The sequence below is a fragment of the Torulaspora delbrueckii genome, chromosome 5 (genome assembly GCF_000243375.1).
Source record: "Torulaspora delbrueckii CBS 1146 chromosome 5, complete genome".
NCBI lineage: Eukaryota > Fungi > Ascomycota > Saccharomycetes > Saccharomycetales > Saccharomycetaceae > Torulaspora > Torulaspora delbrueckii.
The window spans coordinates 857,707-873,961 of NC_016505.1; the positions used below are offsets into that span (position 1 = coordinate 857,707).

The 16,255-nt window shown below is 43.0% G+C and overlaps 9 protein-coding genes across 9 annotated transcripts; 5 read left to right on the plus strand and 4 right to left on the minus strand.

Moving 5' to 3' along the window:
• Positions 1–51: 51 nt before the first annotated feature.
• On the plus strand, positions 52–2,439 carry TDEL0E04580 (class I SAM-dependent methyltransferase; the record flags this gene model as incomplete). Its single annotated transcript, XM_003681864.1, has 1 exon — positions 52–2,439. One exon carries the CDS (start codon positions 52–54, stop codon positions 2,437–2,439), a length of 2,388 nt encoding a protein of 795 aa, XP_003681912.1.
• Positions 2,440–2,583: 144 nt separating this feature from the next.
• Positions 2,584–3,804, plus strand: PUS6 (pseudouridine synthase PUS6; the record flags this gene model as incomplete). Its single annotated transcript, XM_003681865.1, has 1 exon — positions 2,584–3,804. One exon carries the CDS (start codon positions 2,584–2,586, stop codon positions 3,802–3,804), a length of 1,221 nt encoding a protein of 406 aa, XP_003681913.1.
• A 75-nt stretch (positions 3,805–3,879) lies between these two features.
• BBC1 (Bbc1p) lies at positions 3,880–6,831 on the minus strand (the record flags this gene model as incomplete). The annotated part of the gene is made up of 1 exon (XM_003681866.1): positions 3,880–6,831. The coding sequence occupies one exon, from the start codon at positions 6,829–6,831 to the stop codon at positions 3,880–3,882; it is 2,952 nt and encodes a 983-aa protein (XP_003681914.1).
• A 210-nt stretch (positions 6,832–7,041) lies between these two features.
• Positions 7,042–8,136, plus strand: PEX35 (Pex35p; the record flags this gene model as incomplete). The annotated part of the gene is made up of 1 exon (XM_003681867.1): positions 7,042–8,136. One exon carries the CDS (start codon positions 7,042–7,044, stop codon positions 8,134–8,136), a length of 1,095 nt encoding a protein of 364 aa, XP_003681915.1.
• A 40-nt stretch (positions 8,137–8,176) lies between these two features.
• CLC1 (clathrin light chain CLC1) lies at positions 8,177–8,680 on the minus strand (the record flags this gene model as incomplete). The annotated part of the gene is made up of 1 exon (XM_003681868.1): positions 8,177–8,680. One exon carries the CDS (start codon positions 8,678–8,680, stop codon positions 8,177–8,179), a length of 504 nt encoding a protein of 167 aa, XP_003681916.1.
• A 139-nt stretch (positions 8,681–8,819) lies between these two features.
• On the minus strand, positions 8,820–10,235 carry TRS65 (Trs65p; the record flags this gene model as incomplete). The annotated part of the gene is made up of 1 exon (XM_003681869.1): positions 8,820–10,235. The coding sequence occupies one exon, from the start codon at positions 10,233–10,235 to the stop codon at positions 8,820–8,822; it is 1,416 nt and encodes a 471-aa protein (XP_003681917.1).
• Positions 10,236–10,404: 169 nt separating this feature from the next.
• MRPS35 (mitochondrial 37S ribosomal protein mS45) lies at positions 10,405–11,611 on the minus strand (the record flags this gene model as incomplete). The annotated part of the gene is made up of 2 exons (XM_003681870.1): positions 10,405–10,848; positions 11,027–11,611. The coding sequence occupies 2 exons, from the start codon at positions 11,609–11,611 to the stop codon at positions 10,405–10,407; spliced, it is 1,029 nt and encodes a 342-aa protein (XP_003681918.1).
• Positions 11,612–11,995: 384 nt separating this feature from the next.
• MPS3 (Mps3p) lies at positions 11,996–13,966 on the plus strand (the record flags this gene model as incomplete). The annotated part of the gene is made up of 1 exon (XM_003681871.1): positions 11,996–13,966. The coding sequence occupies one exon, from the start codon at positions 11,996–11,998 to the stop codon at positions 13,964–13,966; it is 1,971 nt and encodes a 656-aa protein (XP_003681919.1).
• A 662-nt stretch (positions 13,967–14,628) lies between these two features.
• On the plus strand, positions 14,629–16,227 carry TPH3 (Tph3p; the record flags this gene model as incomplete). The annotated part of the gene is made up of 1 exon (XM_003681872.1): positions 14,629–16,227. The coding sequence occupies one exon, from the start codon at positions 14,629–14,631 to the stop codon at positions 16,225–16,227; it is 1,599 nt and encodes a 532-aa protein (XP_003681920.1).
• Between the last annotated feature and the right edge of the window lie 28 nt (positions 16,228–16,255).

The following is a 16,255-nucleotide window of genomic DNA, read 5'->3' on the forward strand; positions in this document are numbered from 1 at the left end:
GCAGATCTGTTTCCATGAGTGAACCAAGGTCAGCTTCAACAGTGGATCGTGATGAGGGAAAATATGGATGCAGTTATTGCACAATTGGCTAGTCCCGTGGGGTCTGTAGCTGAAAGTGCTACTGGTGCAGTTAGTAGAAATTTTTTGAAAAATTGTATGACTACTGTAACGCCATCTGAATGGATTTCTTTGAAAGCCGTGGCTACAACTCTTACAATTTTAGTTCCCTTAATTTTGGTAGTAACTTTCAATGAGGATGCTAGATCGGTCGTTTTGTTCTGCTGGGCTTGTTTTATCAAACCGCTGCATGCTAAATCTTCTCATAGTGCTGATAGTCAGCAAAAGAATTTAGAGACTTTTTACAAAACTCAGGCAAAGATTTATGACAAGACCCGTGAAGTCTTACTAAAAGGGAGATTCGATGCTTTGCAATTAGCGCAATCGCATTTGCCCAATGATCGCGAAGGTTTGATTTGGATCGACATTGGTGGTGGAACTGGCTTGAACATTGAAAAGATGTCACAAATATGCTCGTTGACCGAAACTTTCCAAGCTATTTACCTAGTGGACTTGTCTCCGTCGCTATGTGGAGTTGCTCGTGAGAGGGCTGAGCGTTTGGGCTGGACCAATGTGCATATTATGTGTGCTGACGCTTGTGACTTTGAGATTCCTCAACATGAAAGTGCCGACTTAATCACTTTTTCTTACTCTCTGTCTATGATGCCACCATATCATGCAGTTATCGACCATGCCTACGAATTATTGAACGAACAACATGGTGTCGTTTGTTCTGTGGATTTTGGTGTGCAGTCCTCTGCGCATGCCACCGGAAGAGTTAATAATATCGGTGGGTTGGTCAATTACCACATTCCATGGATTTATAGAACTTTCTGGAGAATCTGGTTTGAATGTGATAAAGTTTATTTGGATCCTTCCAGAAGAGAATATCTGGAATACAGATTCGGGACTTTGAAATCCATTAACTTGCGTAACAAGACCTTGGGTAACATTCCATACTATATCTGGTTGGGTGTTAATAAGGATGAAGACCACATGTTGAGTCACAGATTCAAAGTCTTAGCTGCTAAGTCACCTTATTTGGCTCCCGTCAACGAAACCTCTAACAACGCACACTATCCAGCAAATAAAGAATTGGAAGTGGCTGCAACTAATACCAGAAAGGGTTTGCCATTTCCATCGTTGTTCTACCAAAGAGAAATTTGGAGAGCTTATTATGATGAGTTGAGTCCTTACTATGAACAATTCAAAAACCAATACATCTACGCGTTCACCTGGGAAGACCCTAGGGAAGATGCCAAGATCCTAAACTTGACCAAAGATGATACTGTTCTGGCCATCACCAGTGCATGCGATAACATTCTGGCTTACGCTGCCTTACCAACTCCACCAAAGAGAATCCATGGTGTTGACCTGAACCCATTCCAAGGTCATCTGGCAGAATTAAAATTGGCAGCATCTCGTTGTCTATCATATGAGGAAATATGGGCTTTATTCGGGGAAGGTAAACATCCAGACTTCAAACAATTATTACTGTGCAAATTGGCACCTCATTTATCTTCCAACGCATTCCAATACTGGATGAACGAGGGACCAAAAACTTTTGACCCAAGCGGTTATGGTCTTTACGATACTGGTTTTTCGAGGTGGGCTCTAAGACTCGCCAGATATATCTTTAAAGCATTTGGTCTAACTGGTAAGGTTGAAGAATTATGCAAAGCAAGAACCATCCGTGAACAACAACAGATCTGGAACAAATACATCAGACCTGCCCTTTTCAACCCTATTGTCGGTAAACTGCTAGTCGGTAACCCAATCTTCTTATGGAAAGCTTTAGGCGTGCCAAGTAACCAGGCCGAAATGATGGGTAGCTCCACGATGCAATATATCATCGATACCATGGATCCGTTGTTAAGCAGATCCCTGATCTCCACCGACAACTATTTTTATTACTTGACGCTGAACGGTAGATACGCCAAGGACAACTGTCCTGTTTATCTGAGGAAGAAGAACCACGAAATTTTTGCTAGCAAGACAGACTCGCCTTTGGATAGAATCAGATTACACACCGATACTCTGAACAACGTCTTGAGTCGTTTAGCAAAGAAATCTTTGACTGTCGCAGTTATCATGGATCATATGGATTGGTTCGACCCCAATGGTGTTGATGCTATGCACGAAATTTCGTCTCTACACAATGCTCTCGAAATCAACGGCAGAGTGCTACTGAGATCTGCAGCAAAACAACCATGGTACATTAAAAATTTCGAAGAGATGGGTTTCTCTTGTGAACCAGCTGCCATTAGACATTCTGGCACCAGTATTGACAGAGTCAATATGTACGCTTCCACATGGGTTTGCAGAAAAACTGCTGATGAAAATGCCAGGCGTAGAATGAGTTCACTAGATCTCTCCAAGTAAAGCATGTCTTTTATATTCTATCTACTCTATCCGTAAATCATTTTTGAAGTATAATATAATGAAAAATTGAAAAAAAAAAAAAATAACGATGCCCTCGAGATGAGCACTCTTAGATATTTAAAGCTGGGGTAGAAATAAACCTATATGGGTGTTGAAGTATATTTTGCCAATGGCGTTCGGAACATTGTTCCTTACTACCATGGTAGAGCAGCTTTCGCCAAAGGAAGATGGTTCAAAAGGACTCTTTTAGAGGTTTTGGTTGGTGAGTTTAGCGCTGATAGCAGGGATGAATACCTTGAAGGAATCAAAAACGGAAAATATAGAATTATTCGAGAAGGATTCCCGCTTCCTCCTGAAGAAGTGCTTACCTCGCCAATACGCAATAGTGATGTTGTAGAGACGAATTCGCATAAACATGAACCACCTGTAAAGCAATGGTGTGACGAAGAGGTAGATATACCTGGCAAGAAGGTCGCAGGGATCGATATTGTCTACGAAGATGAAAACATGCTTGTTCTAGACAAACCTAATGGGATTCCGATTCATCCAACAGGCCAGTTTTATCAAAATACCTTGACCGAGATATTAAAAACTCGCAATAAAGAGGCAAGGCCCTGTTATCGTTTAGATAAAGTCACTTCTGGCCTATTAATTATGGGAAAAACTAAGGCAATTGCGAATGAAATTCAGGCAAAGATTAGGAGCCGTGATATGGACAAAATATACCTGGCAAGAGTTAGTGGCAAATTTCCAAAGTCTGAATGTTTGACAAGAGGCATTGAGGACCATCTGCCGACACCTTTCGAAGATAAATCGATGATAACTACAGCTGACTCGGCAACGTATACGGTTGAGCTTAAAAAATCTTTTCCAGCTGGACTATCAGTACCGAAGACTGCTGCTACAAGTTTCTACCCACTTAGATACTTTCCGAATCATAATCAAACACTCGTGGCTTGCAAGCCGTTGACAGGACGTACTCATCAGATTAGAATACACCTGGCCAGAATGGGCTTCCCAATTGTGAACGATCCTTTCTATAATGTGGAAAACAGCAAGTACCCATATCGCTCAGAATTTATACTGGACGTCGAAGACTGGGAAAATTGTCCACTGACTGCTGATGATTTACGCAAGGAATTTGAACTTTTCGACGAAGAGTGTGATAAAGCTAGAGAGAAGCAGCAGAGTGAGCAAAAAAGTCTCGTATGCGAAGAGTGTGGTTCGATTCAGGCGGAGACTCCACCCTTGAAAGAACTAGAACTATGGCTACATGCCTGGAAGTATTCAGACTCAAGCCAAACTTTCACATATGAAACTAAACCACCAGCCTGGGTGAACGAAGTTTGTCTGGCTGATGGCTGAAAGCATTATACATCATAGATATATAGACAATAACATGTTTGGAGAGGCTTATTAGAGTGAACAATGCATAGAATTTTACCAGCCAACGTAACTTCTTCCGACAACCCTAAACACCTTTAGCTTGCCACTCTTCATGTGATCAATCTTATAAGCGGCCTGAACAACTTTTCCCTCTCTTTCCTCAATCACTCTAATTTTATTCTTGGTAGCGTCAAAGTCGCTAACCACGCTAACGTACGGAGTGGCATCTGTGCCCACTGACACTGTTTCCTTGGGACCGATCATTTTATGTGTTTCGAACTTGCCTTTGCGGATAACCAGGATGTCTCCTGCCCGGATAGTTAACAAGCTACTACTATCAAGGGCCTGGCCAGCTTTATGACTGAATAATGGTATTCCGTAGGTCCTTGACTCGATAGGCTTTATAATATCATTGCCTAGTTGTTGGAGTATCGTATCTACCAGACTGGGCGTTTGAGAATGGACTAGAGACAACGCTTGCTCATATATGTAATGACCATATTCTTCAGAGTTTTTCTTCAATAGGTCTGGCTGGCTCTTCAGGGCGATGAACCTTTGGCTTGACTGCACAGATGCCTGTGGATTATTGACGTCAAAGGTCAAGGTCAGCTGCAACTGAAAGTAGTCCTCGAACAAGAAGTAAAAATCTCTAATCATGATTTCTTGGTGTAATCTCTTCTTAATAAGATGGTCATCTACTTCCATCAGATAGTTCACCTTATGACTAAAGAGCTTGGTTGGCGTGGTTTTCTTTAACCACCATTGCTCGCTAGGATCAAAATTCACAGCAGATTCATGCAGAGACTCCAAACCTTCCTTGGTAGTGGTCCTCTTAGAAATTGGAGCAACAGATCTGGTAGCTGCTACCGATGGAGGTAAAGGAGGCTGAGGATGCGAGGATGGCATTACGGGGGCACTAGAGGCCGGCGGAACTGGAACAGGTGGATTTGGAGGTACGCCTGAACTTACGCTGGAAGGAGGAGCTTCTTTAGGAGGTGCCGGAGCAGCTGGAGGAGGTGGTGGTGGAGGTGCCTTAGATGACGGCAAAGAGTGAGGTGGGGGAGGTGGCACATCTTGGCCTTTAGTTGGGGCAGGAACTGGCGGTGGAGGAGGAGGACCACTTCTCTTCTTCATATCTGCGGCAGGAGCCTCATACTCATGCGGTGGATGAGGCGTTTTGATTGGTATATCAGATGGTATAGGAGGAACAGCAGAAACTGGTGGCTTAGGTGGATGAGGTGGAGAAGCCAGTTTGGAGATGTCGACGTTAGGTACTGGAGGAGCTTCTGGTTTCAAATCAGGGGAGTCCTTCAAAGGAATATCCACGGACTTTGGTGTTTCCGGTACAAGTCCTTTTCCAACTGGAATCGTAGGTGGGATGTCACTCAGTGGAAGATCGGGCACAGGGGACTCTGAGCTTAAAGCGGCCCTTTCTTGATCGTTTAATTTAGTTGGAATGCTAGGTGTAGGCAATACAATAGGTTCTTTTGACGAAGTATCTGGGAGTGTGGGCTTGGCAGCTGCTTCTGTATAGTCCAAACTTTCATCTATATTGTCATCAGAGGATTGGTAGCCTTCGGTGGATTCGGATGGCGGCAATTCTCCGACAATGACCTCTTCTGGCTCAGGAATCTTCACATCATCATCGGGTCCCGTGAATTCTTCAGCTTCGAAGTAGGCACCTTTCTCACCGGCCTCTTCTTCATCAGCTTGAAAACCAGGAGTGTCTAAAGAGGAAGGATCAAGAGATTTGTTAGGTTGAACTGACAATATTGGACTCTCTGGTTGCGGTTTAATGGGAGAGCTTTGTGAAGTTTCTTCATTGTTTTCTTCGGTCTTGACACCTGAAGTTGTTGGTTTTTTGGTCAAGAACGGGACGGCATTAGGATCAGCAAACGGCATGACGGGAACAACTTTGGGCATCTCACTTTCGTCTTGAGATTCCTGCTTAACCGCCTTCTTCTTCCTGGGCTCACTGGAGCCAACTGAACCGCCGGCAGGCATGCCAAAAGGATTAAAACCAGCTGGCCCTCCAAACCTGCCGGCACCGGCAAGCTTTGCCATCCTCTCCCTCAATGCAGCACGTCTTGCTTCCTCGCTATCTTCCTCGTCTTCCTCTTCATTCTCGTCTTCCTCTTCATTCTCGTCTTCCTCATTTGGCTTTTCGACTGCTACTTTTTCAGTGGCAGCTGTCTCCTCAAGATGAGGGACGACAGGCTCCTCTGTCAACCCAGTGACATGTTGAGGAGCATCTGCTTGCTCCGATTCATTTAGTTTCGTTGAAGTTATAGGTATCTCCTCGGGATTCTCCTCGGGAATACCTTCAGTTGGTTTCTCGGCAGCTTCGGCCTCTTCAGCCTCCTTAGAAAGCTTACTTTGCATTTCTTTCTCACGTTCTTCTTGTATCCTTTGCTGCTCTTTAAGTAAAGCAATTCTTTCCTTTAAGCTGACCTGTGGTAATTCATCAGACTCTTTGACCGCACTATTAGGGTTTTCTACGCCAGCCTTATTAACGGGTTCAGGAACGTTAGGCTTCTTTGTCTCACCCTTCGTCTTGGTTTCCAGATCACTAATAGGTGGTGGTGCATAGAACTGCGGAGGATTGGCTACCACTGTCTTCTTCACAGGAACATTCTCATTCTCAAAGAACTCACTTTCTCTTGGCTTGAGGGCTGGTTCGTCCCGGTTGAAAATGGAACGCCTTCTCTGAACGTCTGGTGACTCAAAGGCTTTGGCATCTACAAATTGATCCGCTTCTTCTTCAGATACGTCAGGTTTTATCGTTTCAATTGGCTCCTCCTTACTCTTTACAGTGACAAAACTCTTGGGAAAAATTCCTTCCACTAATTCACCACCTTTGTTCTTAAAGTCACCATAATACCACTCATCATCTTCAATGGAAGTAACCGTTATGATCTGATCTTTCTCGAAATTCAAGTCATCTTCGTATTCTGACTTATAAGGAAACTGTGCAACTACTTGGAACGGGGGATGCGGTTCGCTCATTTGGAGAATACACTAATTGTTTAATTTAAGTAATTTAGAATGGTGTCAAAGCTTATTATTAAAACTTGAGAGTAAATGATAAAGATTAACAGATACCCCTTTTGATTCACACCGCGAAAGCCTTTAAACTAGCGAAAACTCCAGGATGAACTCCTTGGACAAAAAACGGCCTTGAAAGGTCCAATTGGTTGCTCAGCAAGGCGTCAGGCTATGACAGTTTTGGACACAATAGTGAGATACATTAGTGCCAGTTATGCGGGCAAAGGAAGACCACTAAGTCGGTTATTGATAACTCGTATCATCTCGATCTATGGGATCTCTACATTGTTGTTTCTTGTGCGATTGAGGAGGTTGAGGACTTCTGAGCAACGTGTTTCTGAAATTTGCAAGTTTTGGAGGAATTCAAGTGCTATGGCAATCGTATCGACTTCAGTTCCGGTACTTCGACGTCTCACTAATTTGGAAAATTCCCAGATCCTATGGTCAACAAGCATTGGAGCTTCTCTCTGGACAACTACTGAGCTCCCCAGCTGGCTAGCTTCGTACGTGGCCGTGGAATCTGTCTCTGAGACAATTATCTCAATGAAAAGCGTGAAAGAAACCATAGTTCATATGGCGCCTTCGAGTCTGGTTATAAGCAAGCAATTTTTATTAAGTCTCATTGTTCCATTATTCTATACTCGATTTAAGATGAGCAAGAAAACATCTGGGGCGACTCGATTTCTGTTCGGAAAACGTTCACTAGTACAAGACTTTGTGCTCTTCTACTGCATCTGGAACTTCCTATCAGTTTACAATTCTTTCAAACGTTTCTTGCTGGAAAAGAGACGAAACAAGGGCTATTATCCACAGAGTAACTCGTCCCGACAGGTCGATGACTGGCCGATGATTTCGGGGAATTTGAAGCCACTAATGGATAAGCTCGGGGAGATCCACGAGATAACACTGCATGACAGTTACTCACTATTTGAGAAATTAATGAATTCGGCAGCAATAAAAAACGTTGTACCTTGTTTTAGATGGGCAGTATGGAGACAACTATGCGTCAAGACACTACACCATTCTCCACCCAAATATTTCGTGAACACGAACCTGATGAAATCAATCACTCTAATGTTGGGATTCTTTGTGCTAGATGGTAACAACAGCAGTATGGACGTGAGACCGGGAGTATTAAGATATCTGATCCGGTGTATTCTAAACACGTATTTGCAAGATACTTCTCTCAATGTCCAAAAGACAATCACATTCCTATTTTCCCACCTGGCATTGTACAGCAGTAAACAACGACCCAATTATGTGTAATTTATACGGTACATGATATTTATGAATAACGTGACGACGTCTAAGCGGCTGGCGCGCTTGTGTTGCCCTTTAGCCTTTGCAAAATCTCCTTGAATTTAGATCTATCTCTACCGCCAAGCACATCTGCGTCATCCTCATTGATCAATTGCAAGACACGATCCCACGTCGTAGTGTTTTCCTGAGAAAAAAACTCATTCTTCTTCTTCAAAAATTCCTCTGACTCTTTCTTCACAGTCTCCAACTGCTGAGACTTTTTCCTATTGTAATTCTCATAGAAATCATCGATGTGTTTCACAGCTTCTTCTTGCAGTCTTTCCTTAGCTTCACGATCGGCCTTGTCTCTCGCTTCGATCTGTGCTTCACGTTTCTCTTTCCATTCTGCAACGGCAGAGACATTGTTAGATCCGGTAGTGGCCACTTCGGATTCATCAATTTCGTCTTGGAACTGTCCCTGATTTTCATTCACAGACTCGTTCTCTAAAAGATCAGGTTCACCATTTGCATTATTTCCTGCGGCAAAAGTTTCGTTCTCCAAATCTGACATCCTGCTGAGGCAATTGAGTAATTAGGAGCTCAATCAGTACCTTTCGCTAGTGGTCAAAGTTGATTGATCTTTAAAGCCCCTTTACTTAGAGCTTTTCAAAGTGAAAAAAATCGATCGTCTTGCGCGACGAGTATAAGCTTCAATTGACGAATATTGAACAACCTTGGCCTATCTCGATTACTTCACTAGTCTTGAGATCGATCATCTTGAGTCCGGAGAGAGTCGAGTAGAGTCCCGACATTATACCAATGAAATCGAGATCAACGAGGTAGGTTTCGTGCGGCTCTATAGTTGGAATCTTATAGTCATTTGAAAGTAGAATAATACCCTCTGATACCTTGCACTGACGTTTGTATAGTTGAAATTGCTTGTCCAATGGCACTGGAGATGACTGTTGATCCGGCAAGGGCACCTTGTTGTTGTAGTAGACGACCATGTTGAGTGCAGAGGCCGATGAGTTGAAGATTTGCAATTGGAGGGTGAACTTCTCGCCCTTTGTTACGACAACTTTGTTGGTGACGAACTTGAATCTGACGTTGTTGGACTTGTTGTTAACTAGAGAAATTGTGGAGTTTAGAACGTTGTTCCGTGGGGAGATGCCGTATAGTCTTGGTGTAGATATGGCGGAAGATACCTGTGATATACTATTACTGCTCATAGGTCTCTTCAGAGTTACGTCTGTTTCCCACTTGGTCATGACGGGAATTTGTAGTTGAGTCTCAGGTACTGATAAGATGTAATTCAAAGCGATGCTGACACGATGAGGTGTAGTTCCTGAGACTATGGGCAATTGATAGGTGAGACTCCAGCTATCGTAGGCAACGCATTTGAAGGGAGTCTTGAGGGGACAAATTGGGTTCAGTGGGATGTGAGTATCCTTGTCGACTAATTCGTAGAGAACTTCTTGGAATACCAGTTCGAATGATTGTTTGGGCAAGTATTTTTGACTGAGCTGGATCGATGCCTTCGAGGTTTGGAAATCCAAAGAGGATATGACTGAATGACGCGGTCTTAATGATGAGTTTCGCAGTCTCATATTCAGTAAGGAGTATATTGGATATACCAATTCTGTACGTTCGGTTTCTGCTTGGCTTGCAGACTCCAGATTCAGGTGCTTTGTATGTTTAATGATCGAACTTTCCCACGAGACAGGTTCAAAACTGGGTAAAATATCATCATCACTCTCGCTCATCTCTCCATTCAATGGAGTTGTAGTCTGATTATTTTCCGAGCTCTCATCGTAGTCGATTGTGAATTTGATCAGATTGTTATACCCATTATTCATTGCAACGCTGGATCGAAAGAAGTGTCTCGCACAAATCCCACTTTTCAGTTGCCAAACATTACCTACGCGATCGAATGTACTGTCGATTGATGAACTGTAAACTTTAGCATCATTAATCCACGCTTCGAACCGTCGTAGCGTACCCTTAGACCGTAGTACCATCTTTAAGTCCTCATCGAACAGCACAAACTTTCTCGATTCGTGAGATTTAGCTAACTGAGCAATGTCATCGTTTGCTATCAGCCTATCTAACGGTATATAGCACTCCATTGATCTGAAGGCGGCTTTATATCAGTGTTGATGGTTTTGCTGATTCTTGTTAGCTCGCTATAAGCTCAAAAATTGGGCTTCAAGAATAAATTAAACTCGAATTGTGTCATGATGCATTATATTCGCTATTTATCTAGTATATACAGGTAAGATGCGTGCGATTCACTTGTTATATGTAAATCATCTGTCCCAGTTCATTGAACCCAATCTTCCGATCTTTCTTGTTGTCACGATTGACACGACCGTAACGAAAACCAACGCTACCTACACGAGCCTTGGTGAATTTGAACATTGACTTCTCATCCTGAAGCAATTCGCCATAGACAACTTTGCGTTTGTTCTTGTTGGTTGCAGAATGACCTGCGGAATGTTCACCCACTGTAGAGAGTTTCTCCAAAGTAGTTGTAGCGGGCTCTAATTCCAGAAGCTTTGCAGCATCAATGGGGCCAAATGGCTCAGATTCTGCAATGGTCAGGAAACGAGATGAAAGAGCCTTTTGTGGGACAGGGATTTCACTTAAATTTTCCCGTGTCTTTCTAGATTCTGGTTCAAAAATGGGGAACATCTTGTACATTGTCGATGCCATTGCTTCTAAATCCTCATTAATATTGTTCTATTGTAGAACTGTTAGTACTGTAGATCTTTGTCTGAAACCAACGAGACGAGCAGTTTCAGAGGTAAAATTTCTAACCATTTATTGTGTCTTCAAGACTAATCGAATAAATTTTTTGTAAAGTAGTCTCATCATATACTGCCGCTGCGTTGGTAAAGTATCTTTCTCTTATACATACACGTTTGGCCCATTTTTGCTCAATTTCCATTAGTTTCACAATGGCTTCCACTCTGGTCACTTTCAAACCGTAGTTTTGAGAAACCTGCTGTGTAGAAAGACCTTCAATCTGGATATCATTATAAATTTTCATCTTCAGCTCTTCACTTATTAGATGATTCGTTTTGCAATGTGGATTATTAGGGAAAGGTTGCAGCAGTCTCCTCTCTGGAATCTGTTGCAAACGCCTATTCTCTGGTGCCTCACCAAAAGTCCCGTCATACTTCAAAACAACGTTCTCACCACTGATGGGATGTTGTAAACTCTGGCCCCTCTCCAGATCTGGCTTCACATAGTTGGGAACATGATTCGTGGGTGCTCTAAAGTATTTATTCATCACGTATTCACCCTTATAGTTCCTAGGGCCCAAGAATTGCCTCATAGCAGATTTAAGGTTAGAATCATGTTTTTTTGGATGCTGTCTACCCAGTCTCTTGAATGGATAGAAAGGGTACGCTATCCTCCTTCTTGAGATGTTTCTCACCTGCTGATAAACAACCACAGGGCTACCAGCTCCCAGGGGCTTCGAAGCATTGATAAGAAACATATTTCAGCGACAATTACCAACAATTGCAACTGTAGAGCGTTGAAATAACCAGTATTTTTTTGACTATATACTGGTGAAGACTGGAAAATTTTCAATTTATTTCCAAATTTTTCAAGTTCTGTTTGGTTCCAAAACAGACCGGGCAATCACGTGACTTCTATATCTTGACCATCATAAAGACCACTTCTATATGATTCTAGAGGTCTTATAATGTCCTTGCGATCTCTTTCGAGTCTCTAGACCACTTCTGTATACCAATGTTATCGTTTTGTTCAAACAGGGACTTCAAGCGATGCGATCGAGTAAGACCGACTAAACACGAAACACGTCAAAACAACGCTAGTAGAACGCTCTTTTTAGTTATTCTGAGCGGTTTGGTTGGGTATGAGTGGGTTCAAAGAGACGGATAGCATCCATAATAAGTCTCTAAAGTCTGCGTATGCGGATTTGCTGCTTGAAAAGGTTGGCAATGGCGCCAAATCGGTTGTTTATGATGGAGATGATGAGAGTTGCGAAGAAGGTGAGTTGGGTATGATTGAGGAAAATGAGGATGAACTTGATAGTGATTATTATGGAAAGTTCAAGAGGTCAATTTTGAAAGAAGGGAGGGATGATGAGTCGGATAAGGTGTCGGAGATGAGTGCGGATGATGATAGGTGGCTTGACGACAACAGTACATTAGATGAGGATTATACAGATGAGGCCGATAGGAGCTTCTATGGCGAGGAGAAGGAAGAGTACCCTGCGGATGAGACGTTTCACTATGAGGAAGAACCGCAGCCGGGTTTGACATCTAAGAAATGGTTCATGATAGGTTTGTCATTCATTATGGTTTTGTTTTTAGGACCCATGATCAATGGATTGCTGTCTTCTGGGGGTACTAGTTTGACACAAGCTGGGATGCCTGCAATACAGAAACAGATCAATCATATTTATAGTGAACTCAATACGAGGGAGCAGAGATCAAAATCCGATTTCGACAAAACTATTAAAGTCGTAATATCCCAGTTTGAAAAGAAGATAAAGGAGTTATTGCCTTCGAACGTGATGAAATTGCAAAATCAGCTGGAATCGCTTTCTAACAAAGTGAATAACCTATCGTTCTCACTTTCACAATGGGAAAATAAACAGACACCCATCTTTTCCATTGATAACGTTACAGAATGGCAAAGCCGGCTGGTCGAGGAGTTGAACGCACAACTGCCGCAGCAAATTCCTGTGGTGATAGACAATGATACTTCGATGCTTGTGCTACCGGAATTGGGGAAATACATGGCACAAATCGCATCTAGCCTAGTGCAACAAAGTGAAGAGCCCCGAGTGGACCATTTTCTAAAATATGATCTGAACTCTTACGTGAAGGAGATCTTGTCGAATGAATTCCAATACGTGGACAGGAGTTTCTTTCTCAATGAGTTGAACCGCAGAATGCAACTGAACAATCATGAGATCTGGCAAGAAATGAATGACAGAGTAGAACAATTGAAGCATGAAAATAGTTCTCCAACTGGTTCTGTACCGCAGCAGTACTCGAACATCCTTCTCAAGAAACTAGTCAATCAGATTTACAATGCCAATCAGCACCAATGGGAAGAAGATTTGGATTTCGCTACTTTTGCACAGGGGACTAAGCTACTTAACCATCTGACATCGCGGACATGGGCTCAAGGCAATGCAATAGGTCCAGTTGAACTGTTGCAGGATGCAAAATATAGTTCAACGACTTACTGGCAGTGTGCAGGTGACCGCGATTGTACATGGGCCATTAGGTTTAAAGATCCCGTCTACATCACACGCCTATCTTATCTTCATGGCAGATTCAACAAGAACCTTCATATGATGAACTCTGCTCCAAAAATGATATCAGTCTATGTGAAACTGGCAAAGTCTGATAAGAACATCGAAGTGCAGAAGTTAATCAAGCTGGCAAAGTCTTTCAAACAAGGTCAACCCCTCTCCAAGGACAACCAACATATAAGAATCGGTCAGTATGATTACAGTCTAACAGATAACAAAGTAAGACAAGCGCTACCTTTGCCTGCGTGGTTCATTCAGCTAAAACCACTGGTTCGATCAATCGTATTCGAGGTCAACGAAAACTACGGAAACAAGAGATTCACATCCCTAAGGAAATTTATCATTAACGCGGTTACCCCAGAAGATCTGCAAATAATGGAGACAAACACATTCCCCTTTATTTCGAATGAGCCACCCGAGTATGCCACACCTGTGTCCGATTCAAAATCACTGCAGATAGATGAACAGCTACTTAGAAGACAGTCATCTGCCGATGACGTCGCTCACACACTTACAGGCGCCATTCCTTCTTTTGGTCAAGATGAAGTCGACAGTTAGTGAAATTCTTCAAATCGCACCCTCGCCAGCTGTTTGAGACAATTGTCTTCTCCGGGTTTGGACTTTCGGTTGACTTCTAAGCCCATCGATGAACTTGACTAAGCCTCACTCGTTAAGCACCGCAAATCACCCATGCAACACCTATCTTTACAACTTTCACCAGCCAAAACTACGCTGCATGCGCGGGACTTAACAAAGCGCAACCACGCAAAGTTTCTGTCGAAGGCCTAAAACTGAAAATTCCTCATACGTGGAATGTTCGGAATAGGATAAGTACACGTTCAACGACTGATCGATAGCGGGCAACCAACCTATAAAGAGAACCAAGGATGTTCAATTCGTACTCTCGGTTTGACTATGTGCGCTCTCGCTCCGCGGGGGCTATTAATTATCAAAGATTCACCGTGCAGGAGTTGAACGAATTGCAGGAGAAGAAACAAAGGTAGTTACGCTTGAAGTGCTTTTTGCTCGCTATCTCGTTTGCTGGTCAAGTAACAATCCTTCGAGCAATAAATTGGAGTCCTTAAGTAAGTGAAACATTTGGGCTAATTCAGGACCCTGAAAAGTTGCATATATAAGCACAGGCCATTGTTGACTTCCAGGAAGTTTTTGTTCACATCCGACTCTGTGTGCCGTGTAAACATAGCCTCACTTGATTAATAATGCATCTATTGACCTCCTTACGGTCTTCCGTTAGCATATCTCGTCAGAGTCCCTCTCCTAAGTCTTCGTCGGGAAGTTTCCCTACGACTCCCATCGACCCTATTAGTGAAGATGGATCATTCACGAGCGGTTCTACGACACCTGCATTCCAGTCTTTGCCACAGGACTTGTTGGATGGCATGAAGCCAGCGCTGGTGCTAATTCAGGCCCAAGCACGTAAGAAATATTACAGTTGGGAGTATGACCCTTTGAAACACGAAGTCTGGCAAATGACGTCTAATGAGAGACCAGATGAGTTTTTGTCAGTGCATAAGCTCTTTCTGGTCGGGACCAATTTAGTTATTGAAGGCGAGAATTTCGAAAGGTATAGGATAAGTCTTGTAGAAGAAAATGATAATATTGGGCGATGTGGCGTAGAAGCCTCTGGACAGGTTTTAAGTCTCAACGGTGGTCAAATGATACTGACATGTACTGAGTTGCTATCGCTTATGAATCTTGAGAAGTTTTGTCTCTTATCCATTTTTGAGTGTTCTTCCATCTTCAAATCAATAACAGGTACTGTGATATCGGGTCTGGGGCTTCAACTGTCAGATATGCATGTCATTTTGAGTTCCACTTTCAATTACAAAGATTGGTGTGAAGTTTACTTGAAAGAAGAGGGATGGGTCAAAGTGTGGTGTCACATCGATAAAGTCGGTAGAAAGAGCTCAGGCGACCATCGTGACGGGCGGTGTCAGATAAAGTTTTACAGAGACAAGAAATCGACGTCTTCTAAAAACCTAGTTTGTTTTATCCCAGACTGTGAATACGTGCAAGATGTGTTCTTTTATAAAGACTGCAAATCACATCCACTGGATGTTTTAGAAATGGGACTCGAAGACTTTTTAGACCGTTTGAACACTATAAAAGTTGTTGGTAACATTTGTTACCCACAAGAAGGTTTCTCGCAACAGAATAGATCAAGATCGTCGTCGAGTATGTCCTTTTTTATGAACAACGATAACCGCAGAAACTCGACAGTGCTATCAAGCCCCACATCTTCGACCTCCAGGCTAAAGATGCTCTCACCATCCAGAGGTCACCAAAGGAAAAAATCAGAAGTCAGTTTAGACTCGAATCACTCTCGTTACACAGACATCGACAACTGCATCACAGATCCCAAGGGACTCCTGATAAGGCCTCTAGCGCACAGCGGTGTTCACTGCCTCGAAGCTATGATCAGAATGGTTATCCCAATGATGGACTGCACACATTTGTACGGTCGTCCAGCACACTTCAAGACAGAGCGTAGTGATCTAGAATCGCTGATGTTCGGCCTACCAAAACTCCCGGCCGTGGACTACTTTGCCAAGGAAGAACTATTACTACTCCTTGAGCCCGAAATCGTCATTGACAAGTTTCCCTCAGCAGATCCTAGCACAGTAGCCATGCGTTTCTTTACCAAGTTTCTCGCCGATAGAATGGCTCAAAATTCAAAGCGGGACAGCAAGCTGACCTTCACACACCTCGCCAGCTTGGCTCCCCAACCACAAGAGATCATCTCGGTTTCAGAGAAGCTCGACGACACTACCTCTACAACCAGTTCTCTCATCATATAGTCTTAGCCTTTTAGTATTGTGAATATTC